Raw genomic sequence first — 22,595 nt, 5'->3', positions numbered from 1 at the left:
CACTTAGCCTTAAAAACAAAAGTTGCTACATGTTGCTATGTTTCATTGAAGTTTTGTAGCTTGCTTCATTCTGAAAATTTTGCTTTCAGTTTTTAGTCCATCTCAACACCAGATCAGACTGTTTTGCCAAGCTGTTGCTGGTGAGAAGTTGTCATGGCTGTTGAGAACATAGACGCAGCCAGAAATGCTATCTGATTAGGTAGCTAAGTAGTTTTAACCACATTCTAAAGCTACTATCTGTAAGCCTGGACCCCATTAATCTCAAACTTGGTTCAAATGCAGAGGTGGCAGCAGCCCATACCCAGTGTTTGCACCTGTAAATTACTGTGTCTTCTGAAACCAGCTGAACACAGCAGCCCACAGCTTTGACTTGCTATTAACAGAAGTATCTTCACCCCATCTACCTTCCACCAAGCAAGCACCGACTCCTAGAGCCAGCACAGGGAAGGAATTCAGGGGTACCATGGGGGTGGCTAGTTTTCCCAACTCGTGCTGTTCCCATGCTAAGGAAAAACAAGGTTATAGTCGCCAGTTAGAGCCCAGGTATTACCTCTCTTTTTCAAGTGCCACAAAATATCCCCAGCTTGGATTTGGAAAGAAGGCAAGACTTTGACACAGCCAGCTGGTGACCAGAGGGGAAAGAGACCTGTCGCTCCCCCACCCCACTTCACAGCCCCCAATTCCTACTGAAACTTGTGCCATTAGAGAAAGGACACAGACCAAATACCTGCACCATGTTCCTACTTCAGCATGGAGTTAGACTTAGGTGCCTGGCTCCTGCCATGAAACAAGAGGCTAGAAAAAACCACAAGTCTGAAACAGTTTAACACAGGACAAAAAAGGCACATTTTAATATGTACAGCAATGCATTTGGGCTATAAATTTACCCAACACAACTGAAAAAAATCCAAACTATGCTTTTATACTTATTCCATGGTGTCAGCCTCATTCCTAGCCACCTACCTTTCTCTGCATCTCTGAATGCTGCTATATACACACACAAACAAACAATTACGTCATGAATGTTCATTTAGGCTCCCAAGTTCAAGTAATAAAGTTCAAACTTGCATAGCATCTTATGCCACTCAGCCATAAACAGTTACGATTGCATATTAGCTGGAGCAGCCATCTCTTTCAATTCAGCCAGTTTTGGCTGGCCAACATTTTTAATTTTTATTTTTTTTTTATCCTTGAGTCAAATGTTTCCTAAGTTACCAGCCCTGAGGGATGCCACAGACTTCAAAATGAACCTCTTGCTGTTGTTCAGATCCTTTTAAACCAGAAATTTAGAGTGTTGTCAAAACAGTTTTAAAAATGTAATACTGTTTATTTTGCTTCAAAAACATTTCAGCATTCTAAACATACAAAAAAACCAGAACGTTGCAAATTTGTTTAAGTACAGAGTGTTTTTGAACTTCAGTTGCTGCACTGGCTCTTCACTTAGTTGACGATGAAGAGATGTCTACAGTTTCAGTTTAAAAACTACCGCACTTAACTAAAAAAACCCATACACTTCTCATGCCAGCTGAACCCCCTTCCACAACTAAGAATGGCAGCAGAATGCTATTTCACTATATACAGAAAGACAACTTTAAGCTAAATGGACGCCCACTGTAGTGTAAATAGATCTACCCTCACAGTGCATGCTTTGGGCCATGGCACCCTGGGGAACGTACAGCCTTTCCAAGTAATCACTGCTCCTCTAAGGCATCATCACTCTAAGCATGTACCACAAGAATCTGTCTAGTTTTTACAAACTATAGTATGTACAGTTTATAACCCAGGATTTTCTAGCCAATAACCATATAGTAACACCACCTTACAAATTAAAAAATGCTTGAAACATTTTTAAATGCTTTGTTACACCAACAGCAAAGTGCACAGAGTTAGGAGAACACTAGAGCGCCTTTTCATTTTAAAAATGTTTGGAAATATGTACAACTTTGATACAGTTTCAGGGTGCTCACTACACCCATGGCCACTTCATGTAAACCAGTTACAATTTCTAGAGCACTTTTAGAAACTACAATGTGATTGGAATCCAATTTTTTTTTTAATTAAGCCTAATAAGGGCAAGAGACACCATCTCAAATAAGAGGTGCTTCATTTATGGTGTTTCCCCTACTCTATGGTATTCACATGGAGACAAGTATTGTACAGTTTTATTCATCATCATCATCTTCATCCTCCTCTTCTTCATCCTCCTCCTCCTCTTCGTCTTCTTCCTCTACCTTTTTCCGAGCAGCTTTGGTTGCTGCTCCCTTTGCGCCATCAAACTTTCCTTTAGACTTGTAGTCTGCAACATCCTGCAAAGTCAAGGCGATGTCTTAATTTGCTCTAAGCAGCAAACACACACAGCATTGGTGCAGCAGTGGGCATTAAGGTAAAGGGACTGGCCTTCCCCTGCTGCACCCCCCCAAGGGAACACAGACAGCAAGGGAGTACAAAGGTATGCAGACACCTAAGTATGCTCATGAATCACAAAGGTCTTGAACCCTGCATTCATGGCTATTTCTCTGAGGATGAGAACTCAGCCTCTCAAAGTTTCCTGATAATGGGACAAAGCTCCTGTAACAGCACAGCAATCCCTTTGTGAAACAACTCGAGCAGCCCCTGCTGCACATCACTGGGGAAAGGTCTCCCTCCTTGCTGAAATCTGCCTGTGGATCTCTATCCTGCTCTGCATCCCAACCGATGCAACCAAAGCTTGGCTGTAACTATGCTAGGGCCACCTGAGCTGGGCCTATGTTACAAAAGCACATCAACAAAAGAGCTAGTACAGAAGAGGCACAAGTGACAACTCTCCTTACCTTCTCATACTTCTCCTTCAGTTTAGCTGCCTTATTATTGTAAGGTTGCTTTTCACCATCACTGAGGTTGTTCCACATTTCACCCAGTTTCTTTGCTACATCCCCAATGGATATGCCAGGGTTTGTGGACTTGATCTTGGGGCGAAACTCTGAACAGAAGAGGAAGAAGCCAGACCTTGGGAAGAAACACCAGAGGACAGTCAACACTTGCAGCAGCATATTCAGGGAGCACCCCTTCCTCCATCCCTCTCCTACCACACCGACAGATGCATGAGCACAGAGTAGAAACTTTTTTTTAACTTACAGAATCAAACATAAGGTTAAACATGTTTTGATTTTACTGAGGCCCAAACCTCCAGTCTTCACTCAATGCATTTTTTAAATGTGTTCTGTATCCCCATACCCAATTTCATCTTAGATATAGAAGTCTCACTGTGACTCAGCCACTTCCGTATCTTCCATCACAAAGTTTAAGAGTACCAAGTACTGACAATTTGTGTCAGTTTGTGCCCTACATGCTCAAGACCACAAGCCACCTAGAAGATTTAATAGACAGTACCACTTTCCTAGAAACCCATGTTACACTCAGGGTGTGAAAATGAACCAAAGAACTTATGCATTTAATGCCTCAAAGTTACTTACGGTGGTCGTTTTGGGGCATTGGGGTCCTTCTTCTTCTTGCCACCCTTAGCTGGTCCATAGTCCTTCATTTCTCTATCATATCGTACCTTATCCGCCTTTGCCATTTCATCAAATTTAGCCTTTTCCTTGCTTGACATGGTCTAAAAAACCAAAACATGAGACACCAAACTTGTGATAACCCAACTGTTCAATAGCTGGCAAACTTTATATAAATCAAGCCAACACATATCAACTCGATATGGGAGTTTCAGAATTTGTTTGTTTTCTAACTGGACCACCTTGAGGATGAAGGTCCTGTACAGGAAATCACAGTCACCATGGACATACTCAGCAACAGGGAAGCAAGAGAAATGAGACAAGCACAGTCAGAGTCCTCCTTTGGACACACACCTAGAAGGAATTAGCTGCTGAAGGGCGTTGCTTGAAAGGCCAAACTCTAGCAGAAGGATCTAAATGAGCATTGAGGCTAAAGCATTCAATATTGCTACAGGCTTCAGCAGCACCTGACCAATGGCCAGGAGAGCTTGGCAAGAGTAGCGTATAGACCAAAAACAGCACTGGCTCCCTTCATGTTCACACACACATACATCATCCTAGCAGGTACTATAAGACATTATCCCTTCAGGAAGGCACAAATTAAGGTACCTTCCACCTCTCTGAGCACTTCTTGGAAAACTCTGCAAAGTTGACTGGAACCTCTGGGTTCTTTTTCTTGTGTTCCTCACGGCACGTCTGCACAAAGAAGGCATAGGCAGACATCTTGCCCTTGGGCTTCTTCGGATCACCTTTAGCCATCTTGACTCTGTAGGGACAGAGGAAAAAATAACAAATGAATTATATATAGATAAATGCATACACCTATGCATGTACACATATATGGTGTGCATATATTTATACACACATACCCCCCCCCACCATTCTGATGTGATGTCCCATCAGTAACACATCTCTTTCCCCCAAGACCTCTTACCATCCCCAATACAGACTTAAATTATTCTCCCTTGATGTATTCTTTACTTGGGTTGCAGACAAGCATTTAAGTGCAGACATGGATTTAAGTGTTACATTAATATATATTTACATCATGTCCAAAGACTGGAGACAGCCTATTAAATCTACATTCTTCTGCCTATTAAGCATTATATATAAACTAATATAAACTATCTGCTTTAGTTGGCTACTATACTGGGGCTGGAGCAGCATGCACAGTGCCAGCCAGTGACTTAGCCTTTCAGGAGCTGAATGTACATGTTAGCAGCTGCTGCCCAGGTAAGAAGATGAAGCAAATCAGCTGCCCCAAAAAGGTGCAATAACCTTTTATATATAAAAAGGGCACAAATAAAGGCTGACTTCAACCACAATAGAACCAGTGGAGCCTGGCAAGGTGAGTTGTGCTTGCTCTTGCTCCACCAAGTGACATATGTTTGAGGCACAGTGGTCAGTGCAAAGATGCAAGTTGCTGAAATGATGGTGCTAACTTTTGGGCTCCGTTTCTTTTCCTACTTCCCTATTAAATTTTCCCCGCTTAATAAAAACAAAATCATAAGCCCACAAAAGTATTTTCTATTTACAGCTTCTAAGTCACTTAAAATTTAAATTTTTATTAGCACAACCTTAATATTTAATTGTGCTCATTAACCCGCCAGGTGCAGGCGGAAGTGGCCGTGAGCCGCCCTGCCCGGTCCGGCCGCTGCCGGGACACCGTTGCCTCCGCCAGGGCGGAAAACCCGCCGTACCGGGGACCGGGGCGCGGAGCCGGCCCCACTCCGAAGTTGAGGGCGAGCGGCCCGCGGCGGCCGGTCCAGCCCAGCCCGGCCCCGCTCCTCTCCCGCGTCTGCGCCCCCCCTCCACCCCCCACCAAGGTCACAGCGGCGGCCGCACTCCGCGGCGCGGACACCTGCGGCGGGGCCGGGGCCGGCGGGGGCAGCGGCGGCTCCGCCAGACGCCAATAATTCATCTTCCATTTTGTGAAACGCCTCCTGATGAAAGAAAGTGCCCCTGAAATGTGGCAGGGCGGCGGCCGGGGGGCGCCGGGGGGCCGGGCAGCGGCCAGGGGCGCGGGGTGCCGGGCTGGCCCCGGGCGGCCGGGCCGAGCAGCAGCGGGAGCGGCGGTGGCCGCGCTCCGCGCCCAGGGCCAGCCCCGCTCGCTAAGATGGCTTCTCCCGGCGCCGCCGCCGCCGCCGCCGAACAAAGCCACGCTCCCCCTCCGCCGCGCTCGGCCCCCCGCGCCCGCCGCCCCCGGCCGCCGGCCCCGCCAAAACGCCGCCCCCGCCGTGAAGGGGCTCCTCGCTGGCCCCCCGGCGGGCGGCGGGGGCGTCGGGGCCGGGGCGCGGGCGGGAGGGCCCCCCCAGCCCCTGCCTAGCGCAGCGCTCTCTAACAAAGGCTCCCGTGCAGCCATTACCGCCGCCGCTACGCTCCTCCGCGCTACCAGAAAAAGAGTGCGGGGAGCCCCGGGGCGGCCCCCAAGCGCCCGTCCGAGGACATGGGAAGGTGGGGGGAGAGGAACCAGGGCGAAAGCGAAAGGTTTGAGCCCCCGGCGGAGCGCTGGGAAGGAGATTTTCCTGGCCGCGACCCCCCTCCCCATCCCTGTGCCGCTCACACGTCTTTCTTCCCTTCGTCGGGGCTCTCCAGCGCCAGCCATATTAATGCCCACAGCACGGGCGGCGCGGCGCGGGGAAAAGGCGATACGGGGCTCCGCCGCGGGCGCAGCCCCACCAGAGACACCTTCTCGGGCAGGGGAAGAGCAACCGAGGTAGAAGCGAAGGGATCGGTGGAGTTTGGCGGTGGCGGCGGCGAGAAAAAAACTGCTTGGCCGGGACCGCTGGGCGCAGCGCGCAGGGTTTATCCCTGTCAGATGCTAAAGCGACAGCCATATTAATGCAGAATAAACAGCGGGCACGGCACTGCGCACGGCCGACAACTTTCCCACCACCGCCAGCCCCACCAAGCCCACCCTGGGAAGGGGGCACATGAAAGCTGAGGGCGCCGCGCGTTTTGCCGTGCGACATTAGGAGGCGGCAGAGAAAAATCCCTGCCCATGCGGGGGAGAAGAGGAGTTAGTCCCGGTGTAGTTGCTGCACCAGCCATATTACTCTCGGCGGCACGGGAGCTCAGGGCGAGTTACGGGGCTGCACCGGGGGCAGGTGGCCCCTCGGTGCCGGGGGAGCTCCCGGCGGGGCAGGGCAGGAGGACGGGGGATAAACGCTGCGCCTCGCCCGCTACCCACCGCCCCGCCAGCTGCACACAGCATCTGCCCAGGCACCAGTGATCCCCGCGAGAGGGGGGGAAACAAAGTTTTGGGTGAATTTCCCGATTTTTTTCTAATTTAAAAAAAATAATAAAATGAAAAACTCGGAGGAAGGAAGAAACAGAACACAACACTAATAAAAAAAAATAAAAAAAAAAAAGGAGGCAGAAAAAGATAAGCATGCTGCGCCAGGCAGGGCAGAGGAATGAAGGCGCGGGGGCAGCGCGGGGAGGGGGCAGCCGCCCCCCGAAAAGTTGCGGCGGGGCTGCACGTACCTGTATTGTTCGCGGTAGTGTGGACAGGAGCGGAGCGCAGGGCACGACGCGGGGCTCGGCGCGGCTCAGCCTCGCGTTGGCTGCCTACGAGAGCGGCCTGATTGGCTGCGGGGCTCTGCCGTTTAAAACAACCTCCTCGCCCGCTCATTGGTGCGGCTCCTCATGAATATTAAGCAGGGCCGCACGGCGGTTGGCCGGCGCGGGTGAGGTCATTCATTCAAAAAGAGCGCCCGCCGGGGGGATAGGGGAGTGCAGCGAGCGTGCAGCAGGGCGCGGGAGGGGTCGTGTGCCCCGCGGAGCCCCCGCCACGTGTGGAGGAGCGGGACCCCCGGGGGACCCCCGGCACCTAGCGGAGACCGCCGGGCTCCAGCTGTGCCAGCCCCGGGACCGACCTCTTCGGAGATCCGGCCCTGCTGCCAGCGCCGCGGAGCCACGGGGACGAGGAGCAGCCCCGGCAGAGTTCGGGGGCGGGCGGGACCCCCCGGCTGACAATAGCCCGTTATTGCTGCTTTCTGCCCTAAAGCCTTAAGGGGCGGTTCCACTTGCAGTGCACTATTTGCGGAGCCGGCTACTACTGCACGTAGTGGAACCGAGCCCAAAATAAACTCTGCTGACAGTCCCGACACACAATGGAGAAGGAACTCCAGAGCAAGAAACTGCGTGTTTGTGTGGGGAGAAACAGTTTTACCATTCGTTCATCAAATAACGCACTTGAATTATTAGTTCTTACACACTTCTACAATTTGGTATTAACTTTCCGGGATTTGCTTGTTGTTAAAGAGGCTGGTTGCATACAAGGAAGTCTGTTAAGTGTGTTCTGCTGACTGAAACCATCCCAGTGTGGCTCTAGGGCTCCTTTGGCTCTCTGGAAAGAGCTGTTTCCTATAGGGAAGCTGCCAAATGGTTAAACTGGTATTCGTGGCTGACCACAATTGTAGGTTGGATTGGAAAAAAGAGCTGTTATTTTTAAGGATGGAGCCGTAAGATTCAGAAACCATCCCATACTGTTATGGGCTGTTCTGTGTAACTGCCACCCTGTTATGATAGCCAGAAGAAACAGTTGTCTTCTTTAAGGAACAGATAGTGAAAAGAAACCTCCACCCTGGGCTCAGGCGCTGTCAGGCAGCAGAGTTTACCAGATACTGCCCTGTGGAAGCACTTGTGGCTATAACAACATATGGCCACAGGTTGCCCTTGCCGAAAGAGATCAAAACAAAACAACTGATGAGACACAGAAGGGTGCCAACGTCCTGCTGACAGATCCACTGGTAACCATGCAGAATTTCACCCAAGATTGTAGCCAAAGTCCTGCCTGGTTTTCTCCCTTAGGGTACATCTCAGGCAGTCTAGCAAGTACCCAATCCAATTGTTAGCCAATGTACATCAAATGCTTATAGAGACTTTACAGCTGTGTCCATGGGCTTTCCAAAGCACATATGATAAAATCATTCTTACTAGCCTCTTTCCTTATTTCTACCTTCTCAAACCAAAAGTATAAAACAAGGGGTTTGTTTATAAACATTAATGAGGTTACCTGAGGGACTGTATTCTGTAGCATCATCATAAAATAAGACAAGAAATATTACTGCAGGGTAATCTCTTTGTAGCTGACAAACATCCCTTTCACCTATTTTTAGGGATACTTTCAAGTGTTCCAAACTAGTTGAATAATTAAGGCTTGTTTCTTGGCTCTTGAGTTGCACAATTTTTTATTCTGGAGCACTTTTTTCCTCAAACCACAATCTCACCCTCCAGAGCACACCAAGTAGAGAGAACGTTACTAAGAGGATGGACAGGCTGTTCAGGACCTGGCTTAGAAGAGGCACCTGGAATTGAATGTGCTGTCCCATAGTCAGCTCCAGAGCATCCCCCCAGTTCTTATCTGCCAAAGGAAACATTCCCTAAGACACTTGTTCTAGGAAGATCAGGAAAGTTTTGACAGCTGGCCAAGGGACAAAGGAGACAATTTGGTAGCTGAGTGACAGCTGGGTTGGAGGTTCTATCCTAGCACTTGCAGCATGCTTATGAAAGCAGAGGAGGGCTGAGTAGCAAATAGGTGAACATAATCCCCAGAAGGAGAGCTTCTACTCATCCCCAGGGCTACCATTGCTGCAATTCTCCTGCAGTGCCCTCAGCCCCACACATTGCACCTGGCCCCTGTGTCTGGGCCCTTTCCTGCTGTGCGCCAAGAAAATAACCCAGAAAGTTGGCTGAGCAAATCTAAGCCTTTGCTGCAACCTCTTCCAGTCCATGCAGTCCCCTTTCCTCATGCAGCTCACCTGTCTTCTCCTGGCCCTTCTTGGAGCTATAAGGCAGCTCACTAACCCAGAAAAAAGTAAACAAAGCCCAAAATTCTACCTCCTTTTATGCTGGGTTAGTTTTCTACTGGATTAATGGGCTGAACCAGTCAAGTGACCACCAGAGCCAAGACAAAGAAAGGAGTGTGCAGACAGATACAGCCAGCAGCAGACATACTCCCAAGTGTAGATTTGGCAAATTCTAGGGAATTTTGGGTTTTGTTTTTGGTTGGGTTTTTTTGTTGTTTTTTTTTTAATATTACATATTACCATGTATTTAACTATAGAAAGCATGAGAAGAAAACCACAACTAAAAGAAACTTCAGGATGCCTGGCTTTTGGCACAGCAGGCAACAATATTTGCACTGATGCTAGGAGAGCTCAACACATAGTTCTCTTCCTTCCCTTCAGAAAGTCCTGACCTGATACCCACCAGGCAGGATTTATTTTGCAAATACATGCTACATTTTTAAGCAACTGTCAGCCATTCCCTACGTCCCACAGCAGGGACCCAGGTCAGTCAGTATCTTGAATGTAAGGACTGAGGCCTAAGATGTTGGTCAAGGTCCCATAGCAAGCAGACAGGTCCCAATACTTGCAGTAGCTTATTGCTGAGAAGACAGATGAAAAAGACCTGTTCCAGGCAGAGTCACCAAACACTGAAGGCTTCTGGCCCATGTCCATCATATTGGTGCTGTCCAAGAAATAGCAGAGATACAAACAGCTGAGTCCATGCTGTTACCTGCCAAGATGAAGCAGTATCTTCTCTTCCAATGGAGAAGATGGAACAGGGAGCTGTGAAAAAATCTGGGGTCATTGAGGACCCCTACAACAAATCAATAGACTACATAAATATACTTTAAATTCAGGAAAGTCATCCACAAATGAAATTGCCTTCTTCTGCTCCCTGTAGTTGCCTGAAGTCTAGAGGAAGTTCACATATTCAGCCAACATCCACATCTCATCTGAACGTTAGTGACAGCTTGGGGGGACTGGCCTTCTGACAGCTGTCTGTCTTCTGTTGTGCCAGAGGGCCAGTCTCACCATGTTCCTTCACCATCTCATTCTCGTCAGTGAGACCATGAATGCCTTGGAAGGATGATGGAGGGCAACAACCGTGTGTTAAAGATTAGTCTGCAAGACCTTTACAAGCTTCCCAGTATGAATCCAGATTATCTTGATGGGGGAAGTTAGCCTGACATTAACCTGTGCTTGAGCTTTTGCTACTTGAACTGCATCACACTTTTGATAATTTTTGCTGAAGATTTAATGTGATGTATTTACTGGGCTTGTCCAATATTGGTCAGAGCATGTTTTGCTTGTTGTGTTGGATATCTTCTTCATGGGCAGCATCACCTACTAGTAGCTAGGAAGAGGCTGGTGTGACTTCACACATTGAAATTTTAAAGCATCTCAATGAATTTGAAGTACACCAGTCACAGAAAAATTACTTGGGTCTTCAATAAAATGATATCCCCAAAATGATCTATTGTGCTGAAAATCTTATCAAACATATATCATAGTTTCCAGGAAGAATAAATTTTGCCTGGTTCCTATTTTGGAGAGACAGCTCAAATACACAGTGCATTGTCAAAGCAGTTCCCTTACTGAGGGGCTTCTTGAACTCAGATTTGGCAGCATTTCTGGGAATAGCCACATAAACTCCTCTGGTCTGTAGCATACATGCTTGGATATGTGTTATTTCACCCCATCAGCCTTTATTTTTCAGTGCTGATACCTGAATTTTCACCTTTTTTATCTATCAGCTGATGCAGGTATCAGAAAGCCAAGAAAGTTTGCAGAGGCAAACAGCTGCAACGAGGTATTGGATACCAGTACAGCATCAGTCCATTTGCTCTTTGCCCACCTTTGGCATACGTTGAGCTCATGATTGTGGTGTTAAATCAGAAGTACCTATACAGGGTCCTCCTGACATGGCACTGGGGAGCTTATTCAAGGCAAGGAGTACAGGAGCCTTCAAGAAATCTCACAGGAAAGCTGTCTGCAGTCCTCCTGAGATAATTTTCTGAGGCCTTCTAGGCCACAGAATGCCATGGGTCATAGAAAAAAAATAGAAGTGTCCCAGGAAGAAACACCCTTGCTGTTCACAGGGTGAGGAAGTTCAGGAAAATATTTTTTAAAAATATTCAGCTCTCTCAGGTATGCAACTTGGTTCCCATGAGATGTTGCTTCAAGCAGCCTGGATATCCAATGTCAGCATACTAAAGATGTGCTCACAGCTCTGGCAGAAACACCACATCAGGGGCATCCCCTCTGTCAGGAGGGTTTACCTGCAAGACAGGTGCCAGCACAAGGCATCCTCCACTAGCCCTCCTCACAGTCCTTCCCAAGGCTTGGACCGCAGCACACTTGGATGGTTCACAGACAGCTCTGTGAAACTGTCCTAGCATGGGCACAGCAATCCCAGCACATCATCAGAGGTATCAAACCATCCTGCTCTCAGCCAGTCATTCCATTGTGATCACTGAGCTGCAGTTCCAACAGGATAATTATAACTGCATTTTCTGCTTCCACTTCTGATTTCATTGCATCTCTTCAACACTGGTACACACTGGTACACAAAATTCTTTAGCAAAGACTTGACCTGAATGAAAAGGCTGATATAAATACATCTGTAGGGTTCTGCCAGCAATTAGTAGTAAGGATAGGGGGGAAATCCCTCCCAGGAATCTAACAAAGCCAGGAAACCTTTTTAAGCAGAACCAGCCTATCAGAGTGACAGAGTTCACATTTAAGGTTGGATGGACAATAGCGACATGAAAAGTGTTAAATGACCTGCTCATCTTGCCAGCATATTCATTAGTCTAGATAGGGGGCTGTCTCAAAAGCCTTCAGTATGGACCTGGCTTCTCCCATCACTGACCTTCTGTGCTAACATGTACAGAATGGAGACTCAATTAACCCTTCTCTAACTTGTATAGTCAAAAGCTGATTGCAGAGTCATTTACAAGTCCAGGTTTTTTATTTTATTTTCAAACCATGAGTTTAACTTTAGTAAAATGAGAAGGAATCCCTCCATACAAAACACTCCCAATCTTACAACACTTGGGATTTCCACACATGGGTTTTCTGATGCCCACAGCCTGAGGCTGAATTCCGAGTCCTGTAACTATAATAAAATATTTGTAATTGCTCACTGGGATCTCAGCCAGTTAGAATATTTCCTCTTTAACCTATGAAACAAAAATAATTATCTTAAATACATGCTAAAAATAGAACATAAAATTAACAATAGTGTTTAAGGAGCTTGACAGTATTCAAGTTCAGAGAGACAGAGGTTAATCTGTTCCAAATTCAACTATGAGAAATCTTATGTTCCAACAGTTAAAATATTAGTCTACATGACCAGGTGACCCCCCAAATTCCCTAAAGGGTTGGCACAACCTGTTATCCCCTGTAGCCATATCCCATTAAGCTGACACTTCTGCAGGAGTAGGATACACTTTCAGTTGCACACACAAAATGAATTATTGTCAAATGCGTTTCATGGGGACTGAGGTGAGAAATAGTAAAGTAAGATAAAATAATTGACAGATACACTAGGCAGCTGTTCAGAACCTCATTGCAGTATAACCACAGGCAAGATAAACAGAAACTCATGGTTACCTTCACAGGTGGGCTCCCCCTGTGTCTTATCACATTGTCCACATTCCTCTCGGGGCTTTTTCCTTCCTTTCCGTTCTCCTCTCCCTGTTTTTGCTTCTCTTCACACCTTGGCCCTGGCTCTTTCCCAGCACATGCTGCCAGGATGCCCAGGGAATGGAAGGCAAACAATTTGCCCCTGCACACCTGCTCGATGACACTTGCCACCACAGTACAGCACTTCCTACGCTTCCAGATTCCTGGAAATTGTGTGCCCCCTGCATACTGCCTCCTTACATTCCTGGCTCATCTCTGCTCCCTCATCTAACGCATCTCTCCTGCCACAACACACTTTCTGCAGGCGTCTCCTTCCATGCTTAGCTACCACAGGGCCATCTGCTTTCATGTATTTTCTTTTTAAAGATGCACTATCCCAAACCTTGTAAACCTTAAGCGACCTGGCATGAGAGAAATGAGAAACACTTAGCTTCAGAGGGGCCTTTCTGCTTCTGCTTCACATGCACAGAACTACACAAAAATACACAAAAAAACCCAAAAACAAAAAAAAAAAACAAAAACCACACAAACAAACAAACAAAACCAAAAACAACCACAAACATTTAATGAATGGGAAAAAAAAAAAACCCACATTTATCTACCTACCCCACCAAGCCAAAAACTAAAAGTAGAAAGACAGGACAACTGGAAACAATCTCTGCAAGTTTCCTATAGCCTTCAGAGGAGGTGGAATCTAGATGCAATTTTAAAGGAGAATATTTTAATTGTTTCTCTTGCACTTTACTTGGCAAGTAATCGAGACCACATTCAGTGCAACACAAGTTCTTGAAATCACACTGTGACAGCAGACCAAGAAACTCTATTAAGAATCCAATGCAATTACAACCCAACAGCAGTCCAGCAAAGGGCTGGATAGAGGCCATGGAGGCATGACTCTACCTTAGAAAGAAGTCAGTGACGATACAGCTAAGGTGTAGTTCAGACAAGAATGTGACACTAAATGAAGCAATCAGAACGTCTGGCACTGGAACAAGAAAGCTGCACTGGATACTTATTTCACACTCCTGAAGCATTGCTAGGAGGAGAGTTTCTTTCAGATCACAAAATAACTGTTCCCAAAGCCATGAATACCTGCTCCCCACACCCAGCACCTGCATCAGCAGTATCTGAACTCCAGTGTGTATGCTTTCCTCTTTGGCCATCCTGCCACTGTCCCCGCTTCAAAACAGGACCACAGCAGTGCACAGCATACCGAGGAAATGATGTACCAAAACCACTTGCGTACAGATGAATGAAAGAGGAGAATGTTCTCCAAGGTTTATAATCTTGGTGCTACTCTATCTCACAACATGTGTCTGAATGAGGTTTTGAGTCTGACCATGGTTTGTAACTTACGAAGATAGGCTGCCTGTCTCCAGTGTCACAGTGAGACAGGGAGTAAGGTACAAAATCCTTGGCTAGAGAGAAGGAAAGATGTGTTCTCTCCACAGGGACTGTGAACCAAGTGCTTGGTCTGTTCCCCACCCAGTTAGACTGCCTTGTAATCAGCTGCAGGGTTGCTTTGCACAGTCCAGCTTCTCCAGCTGGCATCTTAAGTAGGCTGAAGGTCTATGTGTAGGAAAACACAGAGAACATTGGGTGATTCTATCCAGGTGGGGAAACACACTGCTAGCACAGCAGAGCTTTAGGAAGGGTTAAAAATCTAATTGTCAGAAAAGACATAAACAACATAGGTGCTGCAAAGGTGGGGAGGAAAGTAGCTTTTCTAGATCTATGACCTGCACTACACTGCTGGGACTTAAGATCTCCAAAACTGACTGTAAAGCAAGGAAAATAATTTATTGCCCATATGCATGTAGATGTAGGAGAAGCAAAGGAAAAAAATGTGAATTGAAGTTATAAGTGTTTACAATTTAGGGGAGCATTTAATTGGTTGTAAAAAATCTATTTGGGTTACACTGCACAGTCTTGCCTTCAAAGGATCGAGTGGACCTTCAGTTAAAAAAGGAAGGCTCAACTTTTTTTTTCTGTTTTCAACAGAAAACCTGGCTCAGGAAAACACTCAAAGCCCCTTAAGCTCTCCCCACTCTTCCCCATGACCTCTCTGTCCCCTGTACTTTTTTCTTCTTCTTCCACTTATAAATATGTTCAGAAAATATTGTTTCCTTTTTGGTATCAGTTTTGTGCCATCATTTCACCATAGCAACAGACAGCAAACAGCAGTTCGAACAACTGGAAGTTGTTAGCTTACTCAGGTAGGATCTCCTGCTGCAGCAGCCTTGAGTGAGTCCCTACTTTTGGAAAAACAATTAGTTGCACAATTCTAGGTTTATTTCCACTAAGAGAGAACATACACAATTAATTAAATGCCACCAATTAAACTATCAATAAGGCAGAAATATTTTCTGTACTGCACTTGTATACATCCACACTGTTACAACAGCACACCAGGCTGATTTTAAAGTAGCTACCTCAAGTCCTGGAAACGCAAACCCCCAAGGGCGGCTGGGTCCATCCTGGGCAGTTCCCCTGCATACATCTCTTTGCTGGCACAGACCAAACTGCCAGCAAGGCCTGAGGCACCAGAGTCTGGGGGTGAAATTTTGTGAAAGATCAGAAGTTCAGGTTCCTCCCAAGCAGTGCCCAGCAGTGAGAATAGAACTGAGCTGAGATGATAGAGCAAAAACTGAAGCACATGAGGCTCAAACTTGATGCTAGACCATGCAGGTGTTTTGGCAGATCAGCAGGAAGATAAAGAGGTCAACAGGATAATGAAGCAATGAAGGAGAGGAAAGGAAGTTTTGCAATGCACAGTTGTGACTTGAATATCTTTACATCACTGAAAAGCACAGGAAAGTCATAAACAGTGACAAGGTATCTAACTCAGGTTGTTACCAACAAGTGCTTACATTGTTGTGTGATGATGTTGAAGGAACAATTGTTTTGGGGAGAAATTTAATAATAAAGGGTGTAGATTTCTGCCAAGTGCTCCCTAATTCTTCTTGCTTTACATTCATTGGACACCATGTTTTGTTAAATTTGATTCCTGTTTTGCTTAGGAGTGTAGGAATATTACAGTGAATGAATAGAAAATATATTTACAGTGCAAATGTTTTTTAAATTATTTTATTTATGCACATTCTTTTTAGAGACATATATATGTATACAAGATACACTAAGAATCACTTTAAAGGAAGATGGATTTCCCCCAAAAAACTGTGCTATTTAAATTTTCTTTTAGGTTTTTTAACCCATTTTAGGTTTAAAAGACATTGTCTATTGAGATTGGGGGGTGTGTTGTATGTCTATAATTAATGTTTTTATTAATTACTTCTCATATGAAGAGAATGTTTGATAAAATTCCTCCAAATTTTTCAGCTTTCTGCTTTCCCCAGCTAAAAGTAGATGCTTTTCAAAGAAAAACAGCTTCAATGATGACAAAAGAAAGACAAACATACTGAAAATAAAATAAAAAAATCTGCAAAACTTCCTTCCCAGTATCATCAGTGACAACACACTTTCAGGATATCAGCAGCAGCCTAGTGTGGCATTTAAGAATATCCAAATATCTGAGACCCTGCACAGCCCCTGCTGTTCTTTGATTTATAAACTAGTGTCCAAATCCTGACCTCTGGTTACAAAAACCCACTGACTTCACTAGAATTTCACAGATGAAATTCAGGACAGAATTCAGCTTTCAGCTGCTTAATTTTAATTGGCCCATAGTAAGTTTTTTGTTGGGAGATGGATTTTTCCCACCACTACACAAACTGGGAAGATATAAATTTAGTAAGTAAAAATGTTTTCCAGAATCCTACTTTTCTGAGGAAAAGAAAAATGTAATTACATGTAAACAGCAGAGTTATTTGATCTTACTGTGAACATGGTAACTATGGTGTCAGGATTGTCTTGTGTTCTTTCTGTCCTTCCACCAGCTCATTTGCTTTCCATGTGGCTGCTTGTGTACTTACAATGGTGTCTGGTTATCATATGCTGAACATGATTGTTTTGCACTCAGATTTATTCCCAGCATGAAAAATATTTTACAACGGGTGGAACAAGGAGGAGAAACACAGCCATAATTTGAGAAACTCGCACAGTAGAGTGCTCAAGGGCTTCCTTTCAGATTTGCCTTCCCTGCCAAGAAAAGACATTGTTACAGTGACAACCCAGAGGCGTGTGTTACAACAGGAAAATCATATGGGATGCAAAATTAAAATCTCTGTTACAGGTGAGGCATCAAGGCAGTAGAGGAGTGCATACACAGAACTGCTCTTTTCTCCCTGCCTCCTAGAAAAAGTTGGCAATGCCTTATCCCTGCAGAGGTAATGCTGTGGTATGTCCAGGGCTCATGGCTGGGTAGTGAAGCACCCTCCGAGCACCATGTCATTCCTTGGCTCTGCTCAGAGCAGTGACTCCCCAGTCACCAGTCAGCTCCAGTGATCCAAGCTCCCCCAGCCTGCATCCTGCTCCTCTCTAGCCAAGCTATCTCCCATCTGACCCTCTGCTGCTCTCCTAGCTCCTGGAATTGCTCAGGAGGGGAGGCTGTGCCCACAGCAAGGGCAGCAAGCGGGAGAGGTCAACCCTTCTACCAAGCCAACTGTGCCTTCCAGACACAGCTCAAAGCAGAGCTCTGCCAGCATGGCCAGGCCTGTTGACCCCATCAAAGGAAGAGGTGATTTTTTGATGCCCTGAACCAGTGTGGGCACACCGGCAGGATTCTGTAGCATGGCTCAAGTGTCAGTGGGACTTGTACACTGTGTTAGGGTTTCTTCAGGGGAGCACAGGGCTGACACCTACACTCAGAAGAGGATTTGAGTCACACCTGTTGACAATTTCAGTCAAACTTGTCAAGCCTATCTGGTGTAGATAGGTTGTGTAGATCCAGATAGAAATCAGGTGGGATTTCTCCACACACAGAGCACTGTATTTCTGAATGGTAGATTATGCTCCGCAAGTTCCTCTACTTCCAGTTACTAAGCATTTCATCCTTCTTGTAACAATTCTGGCTAACAACCCCCACTACTACTTACCCTCTTTGGATAATCACACCCTTCCAGTACCTCTCACAGCCTAATGTTTTACCGTGAAATCTGAGAAGCTCTAAATAATCCTAATAGCAGTTAGGCAGCAGCACTCACACAATTATGATATAAAAGGTAAGTGTGCTCCCACTAGCTCTACATTTAAATTTATAGTGATTGGTTCCATACAGTAACATGGTAAATGAAAAACGTTCCCCAGCCTTCATTTAAGAGGTTTATAGTAAATAAAAAAATACTGAGGGTTGTCTGTTGGCATCCAGCCTGGCAGCTCTCCATGCAGGAAGGGGATTCAGGCTCGTTTTCCTAGGCACACATAAAATGCCAGGTGATATATGGCTCTGCTCTGCCAGGGGTGTGGCTGCAGCAAAAGCTTGAGGAAATCAGGCTGCTGGTCCTAAGGAAATCTTCTCTGCAAGCCTAGGCTGGGAGGACTAAGGCAGAAATCACCTGTGTTGTCCTGCAGCCTGCTTTCCAGAGACACGCCAGCATCTTTCCAGGGTTTGGTGATGTACTGTTTCCCAGCTATGAAGCAGAATGGAGTTCCCTGATTAATTCAGTACACAGAGCCCTGGTCACATTGAACAAGGGCTGGCAACTGTCAGATGTGCCCAGTGCTGACTAAATTTTTTACAAGGAACACAGACCTGGAAGATTTTTAAACCTTCTCCAGAGGCTAAAGGCTGCTCTGCGGTTCTGAGTTTAGAGTGCAGGGAAAACAAGTAATTCATGAGAATTTCAGTACCTGCACTAGTACCTTTAGAAAATGCAACTCAGGTCTGGCTCTGACTCTTACAATTAACTTGCACAAGATCCTGTGCTAGTTAATCAGAAGAAAGGTGTGATTCTGCTACACAAATCCAAGCATTTGGGGGATACTCAATCCTATCCTGTCGCAAAGTACGTCACTCCTGAGTGAAAACACCAAGGTGCCTGCTCCTCTCTTGTCCTTCTGTCTGAGGCCACCCTGGTAGGCTATAGGTCCCCCTCTGCCTCTCACCACCAGACCCCACATCACAGCTTTGGAGTAAGAACAGCCAGTACAAGCCACACAGTAAGAAGTGCCCATGGCTGCTCTCCTCAGACTGGCTCCAAGAAGGGTCCTGCAGCCCAGTTAACTAGTACAGCAGGCACCAGAGAGGCTTTCATCATCTTTACACTCTCAACATCACTTATGCATTGATTCTATGGTGCCCAAAACTTCCAATGCAGTGAGCCTGCTTTGCTTCTCCTGGTGAGGAAGAGTAGATCCTTCAGGTCTTCATACCTTTATCAAGCTATTTCTCCAACAGCACACAACACCCTGCACTACTGCTCTATCCTGACACTGTTTTTCCCTCATGTTCCTCTCCATCCATTTCATCCTTAAAATAAATAAATGAAAGAAGACATTGCTGGCTGACCCTCAACCGTACACATCCCATACTACTGAGAGGTCCCTGCTGCCCTGACCTGTCTCCATCACCCTGGTTCAGCCTTCTCTATTGCACAGCCACATAAGAGGTACTGTCTGCCTCTAATTTGCTGGGATTTCACACCAAGAAATGAATGCAAATGTTCCTATGAAGGGGGAAAGTCACCAGTTGTGCAACTTCCATTGTCAGATTGCAGCTCCTGGCCTAGCTGGTTGTGACTGGCATCTACCTTGCAGTCCCTTCCTCTCTTAAGGAAATTCTCCCCACCTTACAAGAGAGCACAAAGCAGAACAGACTAGTTTGCGTTTCTCAGGGCACACTGGGAAGTCAGCGGTGAGCTCACTGTTGTGGGTAGCACAAGGTTGTATAAAACTGCCTTTGTAAATCCCTCAGGAAGAGAAGTTACTCTGTCCCCTCCCCCAGCTCCGAGTCTTCACTCTCCAGCAGCATGTTCCCTGTCTGCCTTGCACAACTGCTGAATGGGGGTAAAACTGGACACTGCAGGACTGTGATTGATGTCACTAGGGTAAGGCACTGCTGGAGAGGTCCCTCCCTGCTGCAGGAGAAATACACACTTCTCTCTCTCTGCTCACACATCCTACACTTGTGATAACAGCACAGTAAAGAGGCAAAGCCTGTTACGAGATTGTCACTTCTCCTCCTCCTCTTGCAGTGTCCAGAAGTCCCAAGGCCTGTGTGCCACCCTATAAAGGCAGAGGAAGGGCTTGGGCATCCCTGATAGGGTACCTTCATACAGTACCCCTCAATCACAGTGCTTTGGAGCAGCACAGACAGTGTTACCTTTCATGAGCACTAACTGAGGAGCTCCAGCAGAGCTGGCAACCAGCTTGGCTGCAAGAAGAGTTAACTCAGTGGAAGGAGACAGAATAATAAAAGGCCTTCCTTTCTCTGTTTGTCAGGCAACAGGTCACACATGCTTGCAGACAGATCCCAAAGCCTGTCTCTACTCTCACATTTCCTCTCTTCCTTTCTCTGACACTTTCCTGACATATCTTCTTGTGCACTTTGCTCAGCTTTTGAAGTAACACTCTTCCCTGCTTGTTCTCCTTCCCACTCCTTGTCACTGAAGTCCTGCTGCTGTCATCACACTCCCATCAGACTTCTCCTTTCAACTGTGCGTTTCCACGCTGTCTCTCCCAACTGTCACATATGCTTCTGGTTCAAACATCTGTTCCTCCCCCTCCCAGGGAAGTTGCTCCAAAACAAGCTGCTTTCTGTCTGAATGGCAGGGAGTATAGATTTGGTTGTACATACGGTACTACATGACCATCATGTTGCCAAGTGAAAGGCTCCTCTTCTGTAATTTGGTCACATCAATTCCCAGGGCTACAGGCTTAAGACCTCCTTATTCTGCCAGGAAGAAGAATGAGAAGACTGTTTCTTGCACCTTACAGCCTGGTTACTCAGAGCTAAGCGTCTGCTCTGCAGGAAAGCAGAGGAAGGGAATACTTGTTGCCCTGCACAGAGGGAAGGTCTGCATGATCATTCTCTGTTACAGGTAAAGAGACACCCACGCAAGAACGGCTCAACCCAGTGGAATACCAAGAGGCCAGCAAGGAACTGACAAATGACAAGAGCATTGTGTCTTCCCAGTGCCCAATAGCTGGTGTTGCCTGGTGATCTCAAAGGTCTTGTGTCATTGCAGGTGAGTTTCAGGCCAGTTCCAAACTCAAAGTGGGGTTAACCCAGGCAGCATGGCCAGCAAGGTTTCTGCACAGCCTCCCATTACCATGGGGCTCAGAGGCAGAACACATCTCCAGGTCTGTGCAGAGGCCACAGTGGCCCCACTGCCTGCATGCCCAACTCTGCTGGCAGCCTTGGACTGCCCAGTCTCACTGACACCATCAGGAAAGAGAACAAGTGATCTCTGGCCTGCTACTTGCTCTGTCCCCATGTGCTGTCTGGAGGCAAGTCCCCAAAACAGGTGTCAGAATTTAGAGAAGAAGGTTCAGAGAGGTTTTATCAGCATTGCTAAGTTCTGCTTGTTGTGAAGAAACAGAAATGTAATTTCTTTTCTATTCCCTTTTCATCTGCTTAGAAGTTTTCCAAACAGGTTCCTATCCAGGGTGAAATGTTCAGTGCTTGGTCTCAGATCAGAGATGATTTCTTTTATTTTCCCCTGCAGGAACTCTGAGCAAAATACTAAATGGAGTAGATTTGGGATTTGGGGAGCATGGGCAGCCAGATATTTCCCCCTTGTTCCCTCTGATACCATATGTTCCAGTTGGAAATTTTACACTTACAGACTGGTAACTTGTAAATGGTGGAGATGATAGACGTCAGATGTTCTCACTGAGAGGCAGAAAACAAATCCAGATTTAAACAGAATAATTGGTTCAATACTGTTAAAATGAGTTTAAAGAATTCTGATAATGCTTTCCCCTTCCATTGTGTCCCAGGAGCGACAAGTACACACATTTTATTTCAATCTCTGTACTATTATTTTAAGGATAGCTGACATGAGGTGATTTTTGTTAAGATGTATCTATTTGCTTTGAAATCCAAAGAAGTTCAGAACTTTCAGGCATCCAGAAATCACAGACTTATTCAAGGAACTTTTGAGCTGTGCTGTCAAACTCATCAGAAGTCTGTACACTGAACAGGTCCCATTCAATGCATTTTTGTGCTCATTTACAAACTCTGCAGTGGAACTGCTTGAAGTTTTATTCCTCTCAGCTCAAAACTCACTTAAGACTAAAGCAAGAGAGCCCCAGTGTTATTGTAAAGGCATGTTTGGAAACCTAGCCTTACAGAAACAATGGCAGCCTGATCATCATCACCAATAGTGTCAGCTAGGTCACTTAAAATGTCACAGTCTAGCTAATTTTTTACTTCTGTCCTGAAAACCCCAGGCAAGCTTCAGATAACCTATTAATACCCTGCATGTTGGTATAAATGCAGAAGTTATAAGATGCAGATAACAAGCTTTAAGCACTGATAGCTCACAAGCACGCTATCATGGTCAGATTCATGTATGCACCATAACCATAGATGGTTATATACATTATCTTTTCTAGGGGCCAGGTTTACTAAGGGAGACAATATCCCTATTTCCTTCTCCCATTCCCACTGCACACCACAGATGTCCTTTTGTGCTGACTAGGGAGACACTGAACAGCTGCCCAGCCCATCCTACTTCCCCCACTCCATCCATGGTCCCATTCATAGCCAAGAGAGGCACTACTGACAAGAGAGACAATACATGACAGCTCACATGTATTTAAC

At 46.1% G+C, this 22,595-nt stretch overlaps 1 protein-coding gene across 2 annotated transcripts in view; it reads right to left on the bottom strand.

The window, feature by feature from the left end:
• Positions 1 to 822: 822 nt before the first annotated feature.
• HMGB3 (high mobility group box 3) overlaps positions 823 to 22,595 on the bottom strand; it is a 42,395-nt gene continuing 20,622 nt past the window's right edge. Inside the window, exons 1-5 of one of the 2 annotated variants that reach the window (XM_058847691.1) lie at positions 6,975 to 7,086; positions 4,098 to 4,254; positions 3,453 to 3,592; positions 2,811 to 2,985; positions 823 to 2,306 (exon numbers count right to left, since the gene is read on the bottom strand). In XM_058847691.1, coding sequence (XP_058703674.1) covers positions 2,163 to 2,306; positions 2,811 to 2,985; positions 3,453 to 3,592; positions 4,098 to 4,247 — 609 coding nt within the window. In that variant the 5' untranslated portion in view covers positions 4,248 to 4,254; positions 6,975 to 7,086 and the 3' untranslated portion in view covers positions 823 to 2,162. Of the gene's footprint in view, positions 2,307 to 2,810; positions 2,986 to 3,452; positions 3,593 to 4,097; positions 4,255 to 6,974; positions 7,087 to 22,595 lie in introns of those variants that run through there. The other variant, XM_058847693.1, reaches the window with a different exon arrangement.

The sequence above is a fragment of the Poecile atricapillus genome, chromosome 12, assembly GCF_030490865.1.
Source record: "Poecile atricapillus isolate bPoeAtr1 chromosome 12, bPoeAtr1.hap1, whole genome shotgun sequence".
In the NCBI taxonomy this organism is placed as follows: domain Eukaryota; kingdom Metazoa; phylum Chordata; class Aves; order Passeriformes; family Paridae; genus Poecile; species Poecile atricapillus.
The sequence above is the reverse complement of the archived record's forward strand: the minus strand, read 5'-3'. Positions and strand labels throughout refer to the sequence as shown.